Below are 22,316 nucleotides of genomic sequence, written 5' to 3'. Positions count from 1 at the left end.
TTCTGGTGAGCGGGGAAAATAGGTACATGTAGATAAGCATCCTTGACGTCGATTGACACTAGCAGTTCTCCACCTTGTAGAATGGAGACCACTGATCGGATTGATTCCATGCAGAAAGAGTGGATATTCAAAAAACGGTTTAAATCTTTGAGATCTAAAATAGGTCTGACATCCCCATTTGGTTTTGGTACCGTGAAAAGGTTTGAATAAAACCCTAACCCTCGCTCTTCCATGGGGACCACCGATATCACTCTTTGAGACAAGGGATGATCCAAAGCCAGAAAGAGACTTTTTTTCTGGGTTTCTGGGAACGTTTGATCTGAGAAAACGAGGAGACAGATATTCTGTACCCTAGATATTGAGGAAGCCACCCATTTGTCTCGACACTGTTCCTGCAAGACCCTTGAGAACTGCAGAAGTCTTCCCCCACTCAAGCGAGCGGGGGCACCCCTTCAGAAGAAGGTTTTAGTATTTTGTTTAGTGGGTTTCCTCCCCCAGGGCCTCTTTTGAGCCTGGGGTTGACCCTGAGGTTTACCTCTTGAAATTGACGGTGGAAGCCGTCGAGACTGCCTGGAGGCAGATGCACCTGGCACTGGAGAAGGAGCCAGTTTAAAAGAAAAACGCTTAAACTTCTTCTTAACTGGTAAAAGGGAACTTTTTCCATTAGAAATTCTTTGGATGTATTTATCCAGATCGTCTCCAAACAAACGTTCACCATGAAATGGAAAACTAGCCAAGAGCTTTTTACATGGTGCTTCGGCTGACCAATTTTTCAACCACAGGACTCTACGCACATGTACCAGCCTGAGCATAAGCCGTGAGGCTTGGATAATAGAATCTTTCATAGCATCTACTGTAAAACATAACGCCTCTGATATCCCGGCCAAATCTTGGACCTGCTGATCAGGAATAATCTTGAGCACCTCTTTAAACTGGTCTTTTAAAAGACTGACATAGCCCGATCGCTGCCAGCTCAGGCTGAACTACTGAACCTGCCAGAAAAATATTGTTTTTAAATAGGAATACCAACTTATCTGTTGGATCCTTCAGCATTTGAGCATTGTCTACAGAACAAGTCAAGTTTTCGTTCACAGAGGATATAGCAGCGTCAATTGCTGGAATCCCCCATTTCTTATTAAATTCTTCCTCCATAGGATAAAGTGTTGAAAACTTTTTTGGAGGAAAAAACTTTATCTAGGTGCTCCCACTCAGAATACATAAGCTTTTTTAGTAAGGAATGGATAGGAAAAGCATGAATAGCTTGGGGAGGCCTTAGCGAACCCAAACAAGAAGTGGGCTCATCGTCTGACTCCGGTACTGGCAGCAAAAATGTGGAGCAGACCAACTCAGTGAGAGATTGTACCAACAACCTTTCCTGTGAACCCGATCCATCCGTTCTAGACTCTTCAGAAGAGGAGTCATCAGCCTCTTCCTGGTCCCCTGAGAGAAAAGCGTCATCTCTCGCCCCCTGTTCCCCCAGTTTTAGGGTCTTGGGTAATGGACGGGGACCTATTACACTTAGTCCCACTCTGGGATGCGATTAAGGCATCAATTTGTTTTGTTCCAAGCCTAAAATGGTTGAGGAAAAAACCTCTTCAGTAATATATACAGGGGCTGCAGTGCTAAAAGCAGCTGCAACACCCAACGTCCCTGATGGCTCGCTCTGACCAGCCAAAGCACTCTCAGGGGAGGATGCCATCTTTTTTGAGATGGTTCTAGGCTTCCTAGAGCTCTTTTTTGAGGTGTTTTTACCCCCCCTTCCGACCATAGCCCGATGCACAAAGCAAAGGTACTACCAGAAGGAACGCATCCACTGCTTGAACAATAGTCCAGCCCTGCCACTGCTATTAATGCTGAGCCTGATGCAATAGTAAATGTGTCAAAAGGAATGCCTGTGTCACCAAACCTCTTTCATGCCCCTCTTGCGTCCCTCCGTCAGCTTGCAGCAGTAAAAATGGTGCTTTTAAAACACACATTCCCGCTCTGCGCGTTGGAGGACGCCAACGCCGCGCTAAGCCCTGCCCCCCTTCGTCGCCTTCACCCCCACCCCCTCTCTTTTAAAAAAAAAAAACAGCTTTCCCACGCAAGGGCGGGCTTCGGATCCTATGGAATCATGAGAGGGGAAAAAAATGTCGAGGAGAGAGCGTGGAAGACACCGAGTAGGGCGGCGTGCCGGACGTTTTTTTTTTTTTCCCCGTTTTTCTCCTAACGCTCTTCCTCGAAAAGAGGGGGAGAATACAGCACGGGGTGTCTGGTGAGGAGGAAAACCCCCCCAGACTTACCGGAGGTCTGCTGCTGACTGGAGAGAAGGAAGCCTGCTGCTCTGGACACATCGTGATCTTTTGAGCAAAGCATGAGAAGGTATGTGCTCCATACAGCCCCCAGTGGTGACACATAGGCATGACAACATTTACAAATTTTTTACTAATTTAAAGGAGACATTCTTTAGAAAATTCAAAAATTTCTTAGAAAACTCCACTTAACTTTCCCGCTGCAGGGTTTTCTGTTGTAAAACCAACAGACCCAATCTTCACCCTTCATGGTGGGTTCCGTAAATAAACCTTCTGGAGCTGGGGACCCTCGGGGAATCCACAATTCCTGGGCCTGTAATAGCACCTCCGCCAGAAAAACTTTATGGCCTTAATACCAAAAGTACTGGATCCCTGGGTCCAGCTCTCTAAAAAGAGAAGCATTTACAGGCAAAACCTTGTTTCTTCGGACACGAGGCCCGGGTACCATTCAATTCGGCCTAAAAGACACTTTGAATGGATCCGACTGCTTAGCTAGCCCCAGCAAGGATTGCTCCACTGGAGCTCAGCACAGCACAGCACATCTTTACTCGTGACCAACACCTTAGACACTGGCGAAAAAAACTGAGGTACTCCCAGTAGTGGGAGGGGATATATAGGGGGTGGACTTCTTGTCTTAGGGTGTGCCAGTGTCCATCACCTGAAGGTGGCCTATAACCCACATAGTAACTACAATGGCTCTGTGTCCCGTGATGTTCGATAAGAAATACAATAGCTTAGCGGGAAAGATTTCCCCACCCATATTAAATGTGTGGATGGGGAAATTGGCTTTTTTTTTTGTTTAATCCACTGGTTGAACAAAAAAAAAAAAAAAAAAGAGAATATCATGTATGGCCTGGCTTAGACATATTTTAAAACATAACTTTGTTCCCAACATCCCAACTAGTATGGGACTATATTATTAGTAGGGGGCAGGCATTGTGCTCTACAGGAAGACAGGAGAGAAGATGTCCTGATCTGATGAAAAGGGACCTCTGTTCATTACAAGCCATAGCATTCCTCTATTTACTATAAGCCAGAGCATTCCATGCCTGCACAGCCAAGGCAGTTGGAAGCAAGTTCTCTGTTGGATACAAGCAAACACAAACAGTTACAATATAACAAAACCTTACTTTTCAGATTCCTGTTTCTCTGCCAACAAGGCATGGTTCAGTTGTGACTGAAGAGACTTCAGACTGTCTAAGTCCTTCTGTGCATTTTCCATATGTGCCACAAAGGAAGATTCCAAAGGCTGAGATGGCAGTAACACACTCCTCTTTTTGCGTGAAGAACTGCAGAAAGCAAAATACAACAGCTTAGTGTAGCAAAAATTGGATTTTTGGTTTACATGCAAATCCTTTTCTTGGAATACATTGTGATATGGTTATGCTGCCACTTTCAGGTGATTAAACACTGGAAAAAAAAAAAAGGGGGGGGGGGCAGTAATCCCCTTCCAGACAATACCTATTCAGCAAGGCATTTTGTAGCAAGCCATGAACATAGAAAGAGTGGGATCCCTGGGTCCTGTGATGTAAACCCCGAATTGCAAAAAAAAGTTGGGAAGCTACATATAGAAACAGAATGCAATGATATGCAAATCTCATAAACCCATAGCTTATTCCCAATAGGAAATAGAAAACATATAATATATTAAAAGGTTTATAAACATATATACACTGCGCTAAAAGGTATGTATAAGAAGTGCACAGTAAATAATTGATCTCAAATAAAATAAATAATGAACCAGTGAATTATAAATGTTAATACACATATATCATACTATGGATATAGTTAAAGTGCCTAGTGCATAACTGTATTATACGCCAAAAAATAAAAATATATAAATATTAAAAAAGCAGCAATATATCAAAGTGCTTCTGTGCTTTCATATAGTGTCCAAATAAGTCAATAATGACCGTGCTGAAAAACGATGCTGTAAGCGATTTAAATCATATAACAAAGTGCTCATGTGCACGTAAGTCGCGACCAATTGTGTCATTAATCCAGTATTGATAAAGGTCCGTGTAATCCAAAAGCTGTGATCCAAGCCATACTAAGGTGTCATCACTCAGTAATAAATGCTCACCTTGGAGCGTGCGACTTTGCAATTAAGCCAAGTCAAAACACGCATGTGAACCGCCTCTGGGCTCTATGATAGTTTTGGGCTCCTGGATTCCTCAGCATACACCAACCGGGATATGAAACAGGAAAAACTCGATAGTGCAAGTACAGTTTGAACTGTTTATTAAATAAAGCAAAAAAGATCCCCTTCAGGAGTACTCACACAGATTAGGTGCATCAGTGCACCGCTCTATAATAAGCCTATACTGGTGTATACAATGGTGGTATCGGGATGATGCGGGCGTCCTCCTCAGTGCACAAGATGCCTGCCGTGCCGCCTGACCACTCCCCAACGCGTATCAATGCAGGGATTATGCATCTACTTCAGGGGGAAATAATATTGGACGGTGGACCTGTGAATCTTAAATAATGCCAGTGTCCATTTTGGTGAAGACCAAGGACACTCTAATGTTCTGTCTATAGTTTCAATGTGCTTATCACATAGGAAACACTAATCAGATACAAATGATAGACATCATTTGTCCTCATTGATTCCCATTAACTCCATTTTCCCCAAGTTCTATGGTGCCCTAATAGATCCATAATTACTGGCCACAAACGTAGTGACTAAATGGAGGGGAAAAAAAAACAAAAAAAAAAAAACAAAAAAAAAAACCATGCGAACAAAAGAAAGGAAAATAACCCCAGGATGGCATCGGAGGATTTACACATTATCCCTTATAATGCAGCATAAACAAGATATGCCCCATCATAAAAAACATACATACGTTATACAAAGGTATTGCTGTTAAATTTTAAAAAATAGTACATTGCAGAAGGATTTATTAAAAATATATAAAGCAAACGCTCGGGGCACGCTGTTAATGGCAAAATCCCAGCAGTTTTAACCATCCGCCTGCTGGAAATAACCGTATCCTCCATTTCCCGTAAACACCTTACCGTAATTGACCCACAAATAAACATATAATAATCTACTGTAACTTATTATAGAGGATAAAAAATAAAATGTATAAAAAGAAGAATTTAAAATATTAAGTGTTAAAAACAGGTAAAAAATAAAATATATATAAAATCTTAAAACCAGCACAACATTAGGGAATCCTCAAAATTTACATTAGACGCAGATATGATTATGATCATAGAAAAAAAAAAATATAATATATATATATATATATATATATATATATATATATATATATATATATATATATATATATATATATATATATAAATAAATATTATTTATTTTTTTTATATCTGAACAATTCCTCAGAGCTAAAATGAGGAACAAGGTTAGGCGCCTAATAATTGCTTAAAAAACATTTTAAATCAAATTCTCTGTTTAAGCCACCGGGGGCCAAGGAACCCAACTGGTGAATCCACCAGGATTCACGTTTACTAATTTCCCTTATATAACTGGAACCTCTCTAGTGGTGTTTAGGGGCCTAAATACCCCAAAATTCCATACCAGCTGTACATTAAGAAATCAACAGAAATTTATTTTAACATGTTTAGAATTTTGCTTAGAGCATAATTTCTTTAGGTACGAGAATATGTAAAGGTATGTATAATTACATATTATGGGAGCCAAGTTTGCCCCGAGTGTTGCTAATTTATACATGGCCAAATGGGAAGCCAAGGGAGTCCTGTACAACAGGGACCCAAGGACTATACTCTACCGGCGATTTATAGATGATCTACTAATTATATGGAAAGAGAACATGCAAATCCTGGAAGACCAGCTCCGGTCCATGAATGATAACGACCAAAATATTGTCCTAACATGGAATACAAGCTAGGAATTTTTTTGGATTTGGAGATTCACGGCATAGAAACGAAAACCTACTTTAAAGCAATGGACCGTAATTTGTACATTCCCACTTCGAGCTGTCACCACAGACCATGGATAGATAACATCCCCAGAGGGCAATACATGAGATTAAGAAAAAATTGCACAGAGGATAGCGACTTTGAGCTGCAATCAGAGATATTGAGCAAGATGTTCAAAGATAAAGGGTACCATAACTCTTTCTTGGAAACAGAGAAGAATAAAATTAGGAATATGGATTGGGAAAGTTTTTTAGAAAATAAAACCAATAGTAAGGATACTAACAATGATATTGGTACATGTATAGTTCTAGATTTTAATTTACACAATAAAGAGGTGGAAAAAACATCCAGAAATACTGGAATGTTTAAAGCAGGATGTGCTCCTTAAAGGAAGCTTACCAGATAGACCAAGGTTGTATATAGACGGGCACCGAATCTAAGAGATAAATTGGTACATAATGTTGTGCAACCACCCCCGCCCAAACCCAAGATGTTCTGGGATATTAACCACTTCAATACAAGGCACTTATACACCTTCCTGCCCAGACCAATTTTCAGCTTTCAGGGCTGTCGCAGTTTGAATAACAATTGCGCGGTTATGCTACACTGTACCCAAACTAAATTTTTACCATTTTGTTCCCACAAATAGAGCTTTCCTTTGGTGGTATTTGATCACCTCTGCGGTTTTTATTTTTTGCTAAACAAATAAAAAAAATTTTGAAAAAAAAATAAAAGTTTTGCTTTTGTTTCTGTTAAAAAATGTTGTAAATAGTAAGTAAGTAATGTTGTAAAAGTACGTTTTCTCTTTCACTGATGGGCACTGATAGGCGGCACTGATGGGCACTCATGGGTGGCACTGATAGGGGACACTGAAAGGCTGCAAAGATGGGTTCTTATGGGTGGCACTGATAAGCATACCTGGTGGCACTGGCAGTGGTAGGCATTGTGAGTGGGCATTGATTGGCAGCTGCCTGGGCATTAATTGGCAGCTGCCTGGGCACAGATTAGCATTTCCCTGGGGGTCTAGGGGGCATACCTGGTGGTCCAGTGTGGATGGCCATCCTGGTGCTCCTGGGCGGCTTCCCTGGTGGTCCTGGGTGGGATCCGAGGGGGGGCTGTGCTGATAAACAATCAGTACAGACCCCCCCCCTGTCAGGAGAGCAGCCGATCGGCTCTCCTCTACTCGCATCTGTCAGACGAGAGTGAGGAAAAGCCGATCACCGGCTCTTCCTATTTACATTGTGATCAGCCATGATTGGACACGGCTGATCACGTGGTAAAGAGTCTCCATCAGAGACTCTTCACCTAGATCGGAGTTGCGGTGTGTCAGATTGACACACCGCAACAACGATCGCCGCAACGCGTGCCCCCAGGGGCGCGCAGCGGCTTAATATCCTGATCACGTCATATGACGTCCAGTCAGGATATTGAAACCACTTTGCCGCCATTTTGCTATATGGTGGGCGGCAAGTGGTTAAGGGCTTTCATAGCTGTGGGTGATCTTATAGCTGCATAAGAGTTCCAAATACTGTCAGAAAAGTAAAAACCTTCTCTCACCCCCAGTCTCAACAGATATATACCATCAAGGATTTTATCTCATGCGAAACGGTGGGTGTAGTTTATGCAGTTAAAATGTCCATGCAACCTTATATACATTGGCAGAACAAAAAGAGCGCTAAAGGATCGCATGGAAGAACATGTCAGAAATATTAAAATGGGCTTCGATAAGCATTTTTTATCTATACATTTTAGAGATGTTCATAATAAAAGTACAGCTGGTATGGAATTTTGGGGTATTGAGGCCCCTAAACACCACTGGAGAGGTTCCAATTATATAAAGGGAAATTAGTAAACATGAATCCTGGTGGATTCACTAGTTGGGTTCCTTGGCCCCCGGTTGCTTAAACAAAGAACTTGATTTAAAATGTTTTTTAAGCAATCATTAGGTGCCTAACCACTCCTTGTTCCTCATTTTAGCATTTTTGTGGCCAGCAATTAGGAGTCTATTAGGGCACCGTAGAACTTAGGGAAAATGGAGTTAATGGGAATCAATGAGGACAAATGATGTCTATCATTTGTATCTGATTAGTGTTTCCTATGTGATAAGTGCATTGAAACTATAGACAAAACATTAGAGTGTCCTTGGTCTTCACCAAAATGGCCACCGGCATTATTTAAGATTCACAGGTCCGCCGTCCAATATTATTTCCCCCTGAAGTAGATGCGTAATCCCTGCATCGATACATGTTGGGGGGGGGGGGGGGGGGGGGGGGGCATCTTGTGCACTGAGGACCGCATCATTCAATACCACCATTGGTATACACCAGTATAGGCTTACTATAGAGCGGTGCACTGATGCACCTAATTTGTGCGAGTACCCCTGAAGGGGATCTTTTTTGCTTTATTTAATAAACGGTTCAAACTGTACTTGCACTGTTGAGTTTTTCCTGTTTCATATCCTGGTTGGTGTATGCTGAGGAATCCAGGAGCCCAATACCATCATAGAGCCCAGAGGAGGTTTACATGTGCGTTTTGACTTAGCTTAAGCGCAAAGTCGCACGCTCCAAGGTGGGCATTTATTACCTAAGGGGGCCACCTGAGTGATGACACCTTAGCAAGGCTTGGATCATAGCTTTTGGATTACACGGACCTTTATCAATACTGGATTAGTGACGCAATTGGTCGCTACTTACATGCACATGAGCACTTTGTTATAAGATTTAAATCACTTACAGCATCGTTTTTCAGCACGGTCATTATTGACATGTTTGGACACTGTATGAGATATATCTATCTATCGGTAGATAGATTTTTATTTATTTTTTGGCATCTAATACACAGTTATGCACTAGGCAATTTAACTATATCCATAGTACGATATATGTGTATTAACATTTATAATTCAATGGTCCATTATTTATTTAATTTGAGATCAATTATTTACTGTGCATTTCTTATACGTACCTTTTAGTGCAGCGTATATATATTTATAATGGTTTTTGCACAATATATGTGACGTGTGCAACGCTAGCAGCTTTAGGTATTTTATTTACGTTTTAGCATCTAGGAATTGGTGGCTCACAGGATTGTCTTTCTATATTAAAGGTTTAAAATAAGAAAAGTTACCATTTTAAGATAACAAAATAGGCAATTTTGAAATGAATGGCAGCAACAGGTCTCAAAAAAGTTGCTGAAAAAGTCTGTGGTACTAACAAAGAAGAGATGGAAGATTATTGTGCAACTAATTAGGTTAATTGGCAACAGGTCAGTAATATGACTAGGTAAAGAAGGGCAAATAAAGCAAGGACTGCGGAGCCCTCTGATCTGGCCAGTGACCTCAAACGAGGGAAACACATGCCTGGGGTTGACAACCAGACAATCAAGATCTGGGCTTGTCAGCCCACCATCCCAGAGCATCAGAGTGCAGTGAGCTAGTGCTGGCAGCGGAGTGAGCAGGAGCCACCTAAGCCGATGTTTTCCTCTGTAGCTATGACTCCCGTCCCAGGTGGAGCGATACCAAGTGCACGCCGCCTCTAATCCTTTCAAGCAGACTAGAGAGCGACGCCAGCAGCAGCAATAGAAATCAGTTTGTTGAATCAACACTGTTGAATTTAAGTAAGATCTGTCTTCTGCTGCCTGAAGTTAGGACAGAAGGTAACAAAATATCCTGATTGATAGGGTAGAAGAAAACACCTTGGGCAAAAAGGACAAAAACAAAAAACAAAAAAAAAGAGAATATCTCAGATGGGCTTTAACAGAGACTTTTGCAACACAAAGTACCAAATTGAGGTTCAACTGAGCCAACAGAGTGCAGACTAGTGGACCAATGTGTGTGACATCCTGTATAAAAAAGACACATTAAAGAAATTGTAGGTACTGTAATGAGTTTTTGGAAGAGAACTGCCAAACGAGAAATCTGACCCTTGATGGTACTCTGGATCAAAAGTTTTGTCTACTCCTAATTGCAGTAAAGCTACAAAGTGTCCCAAGGGCGAACTTTGGCCTTACACCTCTCAAAAAAGAACTTCCAAGTACGATGGTAAATCTTCTGCAAACTCACCTATCTAGTCCTCAGAAGCATAGTAATACAAAAATAAAAAAATTATACAAATCGGACATACTTCTGGCTCTCAAGACCCTGGCTTTAACAGCCAATTGTTAAAGACAGCAACCAAAGAGCCCGGATTGAAGATTGAACCTTTGCAACAGGAGTACCACGTTTTCCCGAGTACAGCTGGATTGACCAAAGTAACCAGAATCCCTTTCATCCATATCCTGCGATGCAGTAGAGGCAGAAGCTGCAGCGAAGGGAAGGCAAAAATTAGGGTAAACTGGTCCTACAGCGTCACCAGGGCATCCATCGCAAACGCTCGAGTGTCACTACACTTGGACTCAAATCTGTCCAGTTTGACATTGTACCTGAATGCTCACATCTAGCACCCCCCCATCTCCGACAATGTGTCTTTAACACTGCTGGTTGAAGGGCCCTGTCCCCCAGATTCAGATGTTGTCTGCTGAGGAAGTCTGCCTTCCATCGGGAAAGTGTATGGCAGACAGGTAGGAAAAAAGACTTGTGGCTCAGGCCAGAATCACATCAGTTTTCTCCTGAGTTACCCAACTTGTCTCCTTTGTGGTGATTGATGTACGCCACTTCCATGATGTTGTCTGACTGTTTTTGAACCAGGAGACCTCACAGATGTGCCGACCAATGTAGAAGAGCTAGTCTAATTGTCCTCAATTTCAGGATGTTAATATGTCAGCCTGACCGGATGTTGCCTCTGTCAGCAGGACAAAACAAGCAATGATTTGCCCATCTCCAGCATCTGTAAGTGACAATTTTGTCTTTGGGTGCAGACATAGTGAAGAATCCATTGACTGCATCCTCTGGTCTCTTGCTGATAGGACATTCAGTTGAAGGACCCTGGAATAAAATTGGGCAAATTGTACCACCTCGAAGGAAGCAACCATCCCTCATGCAGAAGCGTATCAAGGGCTGTTGTAAAGTACAAAGAGACAGGTATTTTTTTTCCAGGGGTAGGATCACCTTCGCTTGATCTGTGTCCAAGAATAGGCCCAGCCAAAAGCAGCAGCGCACATATTGCCAAGTCAAACTAGATCCGAATGGCAGATATGCTATCCTGGTTTGTCGAATGTATAATGTGTCTTTGACATTGGTATGTGTCTATATTCCACCCCCATTCTCCTTCCCAATACTAGATAATATTATTAAGGAAGCTATACTGATTGCTCAAGGCCCATTACTACTTTTGGGAGATTTTAACGCAGTGTCGGATGGAGTTCTAGACAGACATGGGACCGTTTCTGAGTCCCGACATAATTTATCTTCTTGGTTGGAGAGTTATGCACTCACTGACGTTTGGAGAAAGAGGAACCCTGGTGTCAGGGAGTACTCATGTCATTCTGAGACCCATAAGACACTCTCTAGAATAGACTTGGCACTGTCATCTATAGATGGCCTTCCTTACATAACCGCTGTCAGACATCTCCCTAGAGCTATATCAGACCATTCCCCTTTGGAGGTTACGTTGGATCTGAATGCTCCACGGGGAAGGAGACAATGGCGGATGAATACAAAATGGCTCCAGGAAGACTATATTACTATAAAATGCAAAGAGAGCATTGGTCTCTATTGGAAGGAGAATGGGAAAGAAACAACATTGGCTACTCAATGGGATGCCTTTAAGGCAACTATGAGAGGGGTATTTGCCTCGGAAACAAGGAGTTTCACCAAAGCACTTAACTCAGATATGAAAGATGCAGAGATTAAGGCCTCGGAAGCTGAAAGGGAATACATTCATGATTCATCTCCAGGTAGATACCAACTTTGGCAGGACAAAACACGACAATATAACCTACTTCTAACTGAGCACACTGTTAAAACACAATTACGTCAGGCTAGATCCTTTTTTGAGTTTGGCGATAAGAGTGGACGTCTCTTGTCTTTTCTGGCGAGCCCGCTTTATGCCCCGGTTTCAATAGGGAAGATTAGGAAACTAAATGGCGAGGTAGTTGAGGAACCCCAAGAGATTCTAAACGCCTTTCTAAACTTTTACGAAACTCTCTACCAGATGCAAACCGAACACACTAATCAGGAATTGGCGCTGTATATTGAGAATGTAACTCTCCCATCTCTGACCCAGGAAGATAGAGAACTTTTGGAACAGCCGATATCACTGGAGGAGATTGGTGGCGCAATCTCATCCTTCAGGCCGGGCAAATCACCTGGCTTGGATGGGTTTCCGGCTGAATGGTACCAGTTGCATAAAGAGCAGCTGGTGCCAACACTACAAAAAGTTTTTATAGCTGCAGAAAGAGAAGGCATATTACTGGAGTCTATGCGGGAAGCTTTAATTGTAGTGATACCTAAACCAGGAAAGGATCTGCAGGAATGTGAGTCATACAGGCCGATATCTTTGATAAATTCCGACGTCAAGATACTGGCCAAAATCTTGGCCGGTAGGTTGAAGTCGGTGATCCTTAAATTAATTAATTCAGATCAAACTGGATTTATACCTGGCCGTTCTACTCAAATGAACCTACGTAGACTATATGTTAATCTTCAGACCCATCATCTTAATAAAGGTAAAAGAGTTGTAGCGTCCTTAGACACCAAAAAGGAGTTCGATTCCGTAGAATGGAACTATTTATTTTCTCTTCTAGGTAAACCGGGTTTTGGACCAAAATTTATTTCATGGATCAGACTTTTGTATTATGACCCTCGAGCAAGTATTAGAGTAAATGGTTCTGTTTCTGCTTCTTTCAAGATTTATAGGGGAACGAGGCAGGGCTGTCCCCTGTCTCCTCTCCTATTTGCTTTGGCCATAGAGCCACTGGCTGCTAAACTTAGAACTAATTACACTTTACAGGGGTTTCTGGTTGGAGACCTGGAAGAGCGTGTGTCGCTATATGCAGACGACATGCTCCTATACTTGAGAGATTCAGACAAGTCGCTGGCCACGGCAGTCTCGTTGATCCGGGAGTTCGGAGATTTCTCTGGCTTCCGAATCAACTGGACCAAGTCAGTCCTCTTTCCCCTGGATCCACAGCCGGAATTAATACTTCCAGCCCAGTGCCCTCTGGCCATTGTAGAGAAGTTTAAATACCTGGGAATAATGGTCCAATTACTGGTAGATTCATTCATTGAGGCCAATCTATGGCCTATAATCAGAACGTTTAGTGAAAGAATACAGAAATGGAAGGATCTTCCGCTTACATTCTATGGCAGGGCCAATCTATTCAAAATGGTCTTCCTTCCGAAATGTTTGTACATTCTTTCTAATGCACCAATATATATCCCGAAAAAAATATTCAAACATATAAACTCCCTATTGACATCTTTTTTATGGGGCAATAAGGCTGCAAGGGTCTCTCTTGAGGTGTTACAGCTACCAGTTCACAGAGGTGGTTTGGCAATACCTGACCTACGATTGTACTATCTAGCGTCCCAATTGGTATTTATCCATTGGAGAATGTTCCCACAATTAAATAATGCTGCGGTTGCAGTTGAAGCAGCAGCTGTGACTTCATATGAAACTTTACTGCATTTCATTTTTAGGGGAGAAGTCCCCACTAAAGGGGGCAAGGAGATACTAAAATCTGCTAAAAGGATATTGGGGATCTGTATAAAACATATAATAGATAATCCCCTTCACTTATCCCCTAATGCACCATTGTGGTTCAACCCTAACCTGAAAGAATTTTTCAATTTGGAAGACGGATTTAGATGGGCTAAATATGGGCTCACATACTTACACCAATTGTATATCAATGGGGAACTAAAAACCTTTTCACAATTGCGAAGAGAATTGAATATCCCGGAGGCATGGGAATACCAATATACCAGATTGAGACATGCTGCCTATGCTCAGTTTGGGGTTGGACCGGTGCCACTTGAGAATTCTAAGATAGAAAGACTACTTGCTAATCCGGACCATACTAAACGAATATCTACATATTACAATACACTAGCAGAAAGGGAGAATCCTAGAGAAAGTAAACTTAAAGAAAAATGGGTGGAGATCATTCCAGAAATTACAGATGGTCAATGGGAGGGAGTTCTTGCATCATACTTACCTACGGTTATTTCTGCCAGAGATAAACTAATACAGCTTAGGTACTTGCATCAAATGTATTATACCCCTTTGAGGCTCTATAAAATGGGACGAAAGGAGGATCCTATTTGTCATAAATGTTTGAAGGTAGAGGGCTCTTTTATACATATGGTATGGGAATGTGACAGAGTGAGGCCATTATGGTCCCAGGTGACCCAATTTATTGCTGACACTTTAGATATACCAAACATATGTAGCCCACTGTTGGGCCTTCTAGGGATCATAGAAGATGAAGTTATGAGCAATAACATGAGGACACTACTAAGATTACTGTTTTACTATGTAAGGAAACTAATTGCACTTCACTGGATCAGAAGAGACTATCTTACATTGAATGCCTGGAAAGGTTTGGTTAATGCCAATATCACCATGTATAAAATGACGTATGAATCTAGAGGATCGAATAAAAAATTTAATAAAGTATGGGGAAGATGGATTAATTCTGAAAACACGCTACAATCTGTCCTGTAACTACGCAAGGTATTAATATCTATTAGATAGTAACTAAATGATCTCGTGGGGAGTTGAATCACAGCAGCACACGGCACAAAGGGTTTTTTGAAGGATATTTCCCTCTGGTTTTCTCTTTTTTTTTTGGAATATTGTATGACCGATATAGTTTCTGTTTATAGAAACGTAAGATATTTTTTCTGTAATACTACTGTTTAGACTAAGTTTAGTTAGTTCTGATTTTCAAAAAAAATAGCCAAATGTTTAAAGAGTAATGACAAAAGTAATATAATAAATGTACTATTCTTTTATTTGTATGCAATATTAGAATTTGAATACATTTTGGATTGTAATATATATATATATATGTTGCATTTTGCTAATAACATGTATAAAACTATTTGGCAAATAAAATCTTTAAAAAAAAAAAAAAAAAAAAAAAAAGAAGAATAGGCCCAGCCATTAAGCTGGGACCAGGGCCGAGATTTGGAAGTTCACTTCAACCTTTCCAAAATGAGCACCATCTAATGTACATTGGACCCAAGAAGCAGAGCAGATGGTTGTCCAGGTAACTCACAATGGCAATATCCTGGCAATGGAGGAGACCCAAGACCAGAGCCAACACCTTGGTGAGTATCCTGGGGAAAGTGGAGAGACCATACTGCAGACCTACAAACTGAAAATGTTTGTTCTCCACGGCAAACCACAGGAAAGCTTGGTGAAGTTGGTAAATTGGGATGTGGGATGCCATCCTTTAAATCCCCTGCTGTAGGAAGGTAACCACTGACTGGACAGATTCCATTCAGAATTTTTGCACACAAAGAAATCTGTTGAGGAATTGAAGATCCAGAACTGGATTAAAGTTACCATTTGGCTTGGGCACTGTGAAGGTTATAATTGTAACTTTAAAACGTTAACGTAAAACATGGTAGGGGAAGGCTCAGAAATTCCAGATTGTAGCCCCAAGTCACTACACTGCAGACCCATTCATCCAGGCTAGCAATCGTTCCAATTCTGCAGGAAGCCCAAAAAAGGGGTGCCACCGCTTGGATGAGGGGTTTAGGGTTAGAGTCGGAGGCCTGTGACAGACAAAAGGAATGCTTCTTGGAAGTAGCCCTCCTACTTCCAAGAAGTACCACAGAGTTTGCCTTCTTTTTGAGAGGTAAAAGGGTACTCTTATGGTTACTTTTTTGGATGCAATCGTCCAAGACAGGGCCAAACAGACATTCCAGGTTTAAAAGGAAGGCATTCAACCTGCTTCTTACAAGGAATCTCTGCTGACCAACAATTGCGCATATGCACAGATAAAATGCCCACATGAGAGAGCCTTTGAATAGTCTTTCAAGGCATCTACCCTGAGTAACTAAGGGTGCAAGGGAAATCCTCCAGGTGTCTACCCAATTCAACATACCCCTGCTTAGAATTGTTATCTCTCATCATCCATCTCAAACCTTAAGAGCCAACATATGCCTACAGCTGCAATTACGGGCTGCAAGGCTACCCTGACGAGGAAAAAAGAAAAAAAAAAAAAAAAAAAACTTAAGGATTTAAGGTGCTTAACCGTAGCATCATTAAAGACCGGTACTTTGTCCATAGGCACTGTCAGGGTCTTGTTGAGATAGGAAACTTGTATCTACAACTGACACTCTATTTTGAGTGTCAGATAGTGTCCGATCTGCATACAAACATCCTTTAAGGATGGGAGCCGCCACAACCCTTAATCCAATAAGCTTTGGGGTAGTCTGTGACAAACTTGGGCCCTGGGACTCTTCAGGAGTAGACTCCTCAGAGGTGGACTGGTCAGCCTCTTCTACCTTCTGGGACACAGGTTCTTCTTCTACTCCTCCGTGCATAGGTTCCTCAACTGGTTCCTCCTCCATCAACAAGAAGGTATGAGGGAAAGGAAAACCTGTGTTTGTGACCTATGAGGTCTGAACTAGAAAACACCCAGAAAGCTTGTGTTGTAAACTAGCAATAGCTTTAGAAAATTCCTCCACTAACATAAAGGAACTGAAGGAAGGTGCCCTAGATGAGTTGAAAACCCTGATAAGTGGAGGGAAACAGATGCACACAGAACTAACTGTCCCCTAGGGGAGCTATGGCTAGGTTCCTACCTACCCGATAGAGGAATCTGTGAAACTTTTCCGTTTCCCCACCACTCTGCCTGTAAGATAGTCCATGGTCTGCTGAGAGAAGCAAGTATATTACCTCCCGTCAAACTATCACCCCTCAATATGGTAGAATTGCACCCCAGAAGATGGGAAGAAAAATAACTGCCCTTTTAAGCCAGCAATCCACCTGGCAAGCAGGTAACGGTCTTTCTGGTATGCTCGCCAGATTTCTCTGTGTCTCAGGAGCAGTCGTCCTCTCTCCCATGTCTCCAAACACATGGAAAAAGGAGTCCAAAATAACAGCCATTAGAGAGCTCCAACCTTGCTATGATGGCACCAATGCACTGCACAAACGCGAGTGCTAAAGATCCAGAGAGGAGAAAGCGGCAGGCTGAAGCTTGCAAACTTTCTGTGCAGCTTTACAAGATCAATGTAGCACTCAGACTGCTGCAATGTGAAAAGAGCCTTCCCCCCCGTGAATGTTGGCCAGAGACCCAAGGGATAGATAACACAGGCACCTACCCCCTTCTGAGTGTACAGCTACTAGAGATCGCCATCAAAGGTATTCACTGATCTGCACTGAAGGACCCCCAGCAGGTCCAAACAAAACTCCACCCATCTCAGCGGTCACGCCACTAGAGCCTTCAGGGACATGACTCCCATGTTGGGGAACACCACCCTGGACCAGTATAGCACTCTACCAATCCATCAGGCAATAGAAAAATGCACAGGGTACCACTAAGCAGGATCCAGTGCTGATCAGCAGCATTATAGGCTGTCCCTGCACGTCCATCACAGAGTCCAGTTAGGTCCTCATGGCCCTAGGTCCGTAGGCAACAGTTTTAAATAGAGCCAGTCACCTGTTCCCAGTGGGAATGCCATGGTGGAAGTCTCACAATTGCTACCATTTTAATGGCGATGCAACCGCCACCACTGACAGCAAACTTTGAGAGTGATTTATTGATTGCTATAACAAAACTGGCTGTAGCATAATAATGGCACCCCAATTAATAGTAAGGATTGTTACAGATGAAGAAAAAAATAATTCCCTACTTCCACGTTGAAGTACGACTGTTCAGGCCGAAATATAGGATTAAAAAACTCAAGCTTGCCGCGCTAAAAGGACTGAAAAAAACACACACAAAATATAAATGTATATACACATACACTATGATCAGTCAATCATTTTTTTCAGAAATATAGGATTTCTATTGCCAGTGGCAGTGGGGAGGGGGTCATGGAAGTGCTGTGGCATCCCCAAAAATTCTGTTCACACCCCAATTGCACCCTAATCAATAGCCAATAGGCTGTGTTTAGGAGGGTCTACCTCCTTTTTATTATAGATAGGGCATTTGGTGCTTCTCTGGTAGCTATGAACTCTAGCATGACACCATTTTGTGCAGACTGCTATCCCTCTATGTTACTTCTTCTCCAAGATCAGACAGGACATGATGTCACAGGAAGGGGTGGAGCAATGGATGCATGCCTTCCATTTCCCCTTTCTGGGTGGGACATGCATTGCACTGCAGCTCACTACTACTTTATGCCTCGGCCTGCTATTGCAATCAGCACACTTCAGCAACACAGCGAGGCACTCCCTTCACAGAAAAGCCAGAATAAACTTTGCCTACAGTGAGAGTTATTATGCAGTCTGACCACTGCTATGTTTTCTGCTGGCCCAAACGCCACCTGCACCTGCTTAGATTTTGTGAGTATGCCATAGGAGTAAGAGTTTAGCAGTGGTACCGTTTTGCTCATCTCTGCTGTTACTGCTGTGTGTTCTCAGAACACCAATGCTGGGGGTTATTGCTTGCCACAACAATCACGGAAGAATGGAATTGTAGGTCCTGACATTTCTGAGGGTTGACACTGCTGGTCATGACACTTGCTAGAGATTACCAGGGGTTACATACTTCTAAACCCACTTGACTCTGTATGTTTTAAATGTGATTAAAAGGGGTACCAGTCGTACATTAGCATTTTTTCTTTTTGGGGAACCATAGCTTTTTCGGATTCAAAGAGAAGCCTTTTTTTTTTTTTTTTTATTTATGCTACTCCTCTTTATAGCTTAACACTTTAGGACACTGTTCTTTATCACTACCATCCTGGGATGTATACTCCATAGGATTATTGTAATCATGACCAATACTTTGCTACTGCACACTATATAGCAGGGGTCTCAAACTGACAGCCCCCCAGCTGTTGTGAAACTACAAGCCCCATAAAGCATTGCAAGGCTGACAGTTACAAGCATGACTCCCACAGGCAGAGGCATTATGGGACTTGTAGTTTTGCAGCAGCTGGAGGGCTGCCAGTTTGAGACCCCTGCTATATAGTTAGCAAGGGCACTTTTGTTATTGTCTATTGTCCTTGTATTCAACATGATTTGAACAGTTTCCAGATCTGTAAGGCTGTTTGCCTCTTTATGACATACTGGGGTTTATTTACTAAAGCTGGAGTGCGCAAAATCAGGCTCACTTCTGTCCACAAACCAATCAGCTTCCAGGTTTTATTGCCAAATCTTAACTGAACAAGCTGAGGTTAAAAGCAGATTGGTTTCTATGCAAAAGTGAGCCTGATTTTGCACTCTCCAGCTTTAGTAAATAAACCGCATTATTTCTATGTACATTCTAAATTGTTTTGTTAAATAACTTTAACAAAAAAATGACCTGAAGATGGGCCACGCCTAAAACGCATCATCATAACGACAACAACCTTCTGAGAGATTGCTCCACGGAACGTTGTTGCTATCCCCTGGTGTCTTAACACCCACCGCATCCAGTGACTACCGCGTTGTCCTGGAAGCTTAGGCTATCCATTCTCTGCCTGAGTCTCCCGGGATTGTACTGGGATGGATCGATCGGCGAGCCTGCGCCCTTGCTCTACAGTTTTATGTCCTCTTTGGCTGCCAAATACATCCCTTGATTTTATGCATCTTTGCCTGCAAAACGCTTCCCTGGCTTTCCCACAATGTGCCAGCTGTCCATCACAGCAGTACACATTGGGCTCTTCACCGTATCCTTTACAAAGCATCTGCTTTTTTCCCATCTGGGGAGAATGAGTGGTTTTACGTGGGAAGATCTCCTCTCTCCCCTCCAGCACCTGCTTGATTAATGATATGTGTTCAACCTTCCAAGTCAGGGCTATATGGGATTATAGCAACATGTGATTGACAGTTATACAGTCCTGTCTGTTTACACTGGAGACTTTTTTATCCTTAAGTTTGTTGTTGGATCAATAAACATCCCATATGTTTGTATTAACAGTGGTTTTGGTCTTTCATCTATGTGGAACTACAACTACCAGCCACCAGTTTTCACAACACTGGTTTGTGACTGTACAGACTTCTAGAATCTCTCAGCGCTTTCATTGAGGATCTTCGTGGTTATATTGTCCAGCTTTAGTAAATAAACCCCATTATTTCTATGTACATTCTGAAGTCTTTCCTAAATAAAATTACAAAAAAAAAAAAAAAAAAAAAAGAAGGGGGGGGGGGCACGTTCACAACATCTTTCCTTTTTAAATAAGCATTTCAGTTTTCACCAAGCATTTCTCATTATAGTACGACTGCTTTTATTAGAACATTAGATTCAGGGTTCGGAATAATGTCTGCAGCCACCCCTGGCCTTCTAGTTGTCTCGCTGTCTCTGGCTTCAATACTTTCTTTGCAATTGACCCAGAACATGCATGCATCATCAAAAATCAGTCCCCTAAAGCAATTAGAGGTAAGCAGGTCAGCCCACTTAATCCTCTCGGTACAGGTTTCCTTTATCCTTTCTTATTACATGAAATCTGCTGATGCAGTGATGTACCCAGTCAATTATTTCACTACAGCTTACAAAAACCATTTACCTTTCATTCTCCTCCTCCAACAGAAACTGACTGAGATGTGAGTGAAGAGACATCCAGTTTTTAACATCTTTTTGAGTATTTTCTTCACAGGTAAGAAAAGACGGTGTCGTTTGCGATGGCTGCAGTTTGCGCTTCCTTCTGCATGATGAACTAGAAATTAGAATAGCACAGTAGTTAGATCAGATATTTAAATACAGTATGTACACAATTTGCATCTGCATCACTATATTCTGCAAAGATATTTTTGTGGAAAAAGCTTATACCCAGGCAGAGGACAGTGGTACCCATTCAGTCACCTATTTGTAATAACAATATTAAAGAGTTAATCTAAAATTTTTAAAACTGAATTCCATGCAAACAATTAAATACACAGATTAAACATATAAAAGGGAACCAAAGCATTTGCATTTCTGTCCACCCAGTTAATAGATTTAAATAGCTCTGTCACATGAACAGGTCAAATTCAAGTACTGACTGCTTGCATTTAACACATTTACTGTTGTATTCATAACTGCAGAGCTTTGTGTCTTAAATCTGCCTTGAGTTTAACTTTACTTGCAGTATGCCATTTAACTTTTACTACTACTGATGTATGTTATACGTCAATGGCATTGGGGGGTTTTACACACACTCCTGCTTCCTGCAACAGCCAGGACTGTGTAAATCTAAACCCACTGTTGGCTTTCAGGTGGAAGTGATCAGGCAGCTATACAGCTGCCCAACTTCTTCTATGGACCCCCAGTACACTCGTCCCAAGTTTTAAGTCTCTGCTATCCCACCTGCAAGCCTGTGACTCACATGGCGGGTGTTGCCAGGTGGAAGGTAGAGAGACCAAAGAATATCTGTTTCACGGATCTTTCCCAAAAACCCAGAATTGTTGAGGATTTTGTCACTTCTGCTTTCTGTTATTTTCGCTGACCACTGTGGGCGAAGTGAATAGTTCAAAAAACAACTTTCTCAAACTATGTTTTCCTGTATTTCCTACAATTCCCTGGTAAAAAATCTTAAAGTGATTGTAAAGGATTACTTTTTAAATAAAAAGGAAGGATGGTGGATATTGTTCAAGCCTTGCATCCCTCCTCAGCTAGATGTCTCCTACACAACACAGTTACTTCCATCTGCCAGCATTTGGCAGCTTTCCATCAAGTCCTGCTAGTGACTAAAGACTGATGAGCCTCTGTCTTTCTTCCACTCTTGTGAGTGAATTTTTAACCAGTTTTTAAACAGTTTTTAATAAACTGATACACTTAGATGGTGGCATCTTCTGCTTTTTAGTTTAGTGTGTGTTGCAGGGGATATCCTAGATGATGTCACATGTGGGGGAAGCAGTGAGCATGGCTACACATTTCGAAGGACCTTCTTCTTTGTCAAGCAAACAGGTAAGTGTTTACGGACGGAGAGCACAGGTAGTGGGGCTTTTTTAAAATTAATGAATAGACTGCATTAAGGAAAACAATGTTCAGACTTTAGAACCACTTTAATATAACCGTGTTAAAGAAACTGGAAGAGTGAAGTTTTCATTTGTTTGAGTAATAGTGTGTAATGGAAACACTGATCTAAATCACCTGCAT

At 41.8% G+C, this 22,316-nt stretch overlaps 1 protein-coding gene across 1 annotated transcript in view; it reads right to left on the bottom strand.

The window, feature by feature from the left end:
- MCM3AP (minichromosome maintenance complex component 3 associated protein) overlaps nt 1–22,316 on the bottom strand; it is a 129,812-nt gene that overhangs the window by 7,076 nt on the left and 100,420 nt on the right. The window contains exons 27-28 of the mRNA XM_073633706.1: nt 20,746–20,895; nt 3,422–3,580 (exon numbers count right to left, since the gene is read on the bottom strand). Of these exons, the coding sequence (XP_073489807.1) occupies nt 3,422–3,580; nt 20,746–20,895 (309 nt within the window). The remainder of the gene's footprint in view (nt 1–3,421; nt 3,581–20,745; nt 20,896–22,316) is intronic.

The sequence above is a fragment of the Aquarana catesbeiana genome, linkage group LG06 (assembly GCF_042186555.1).
Source record: "Aquarana catesbeiana isolate 2022-GZ linkage group LG06, ASM4218655v1, whole genome shotgun sequence".
In the NCBI taxonomy this organism is placed as follows: domain Eukaryota; kingdom Metazoa; phylum Chordata; class Amphibia; order Anura; family Ranidae; genus Aquarana; species Aquarana catesbeiana.
This window is presented reverse-complemented; position numbering and strand designations above follow the sequence as displayed.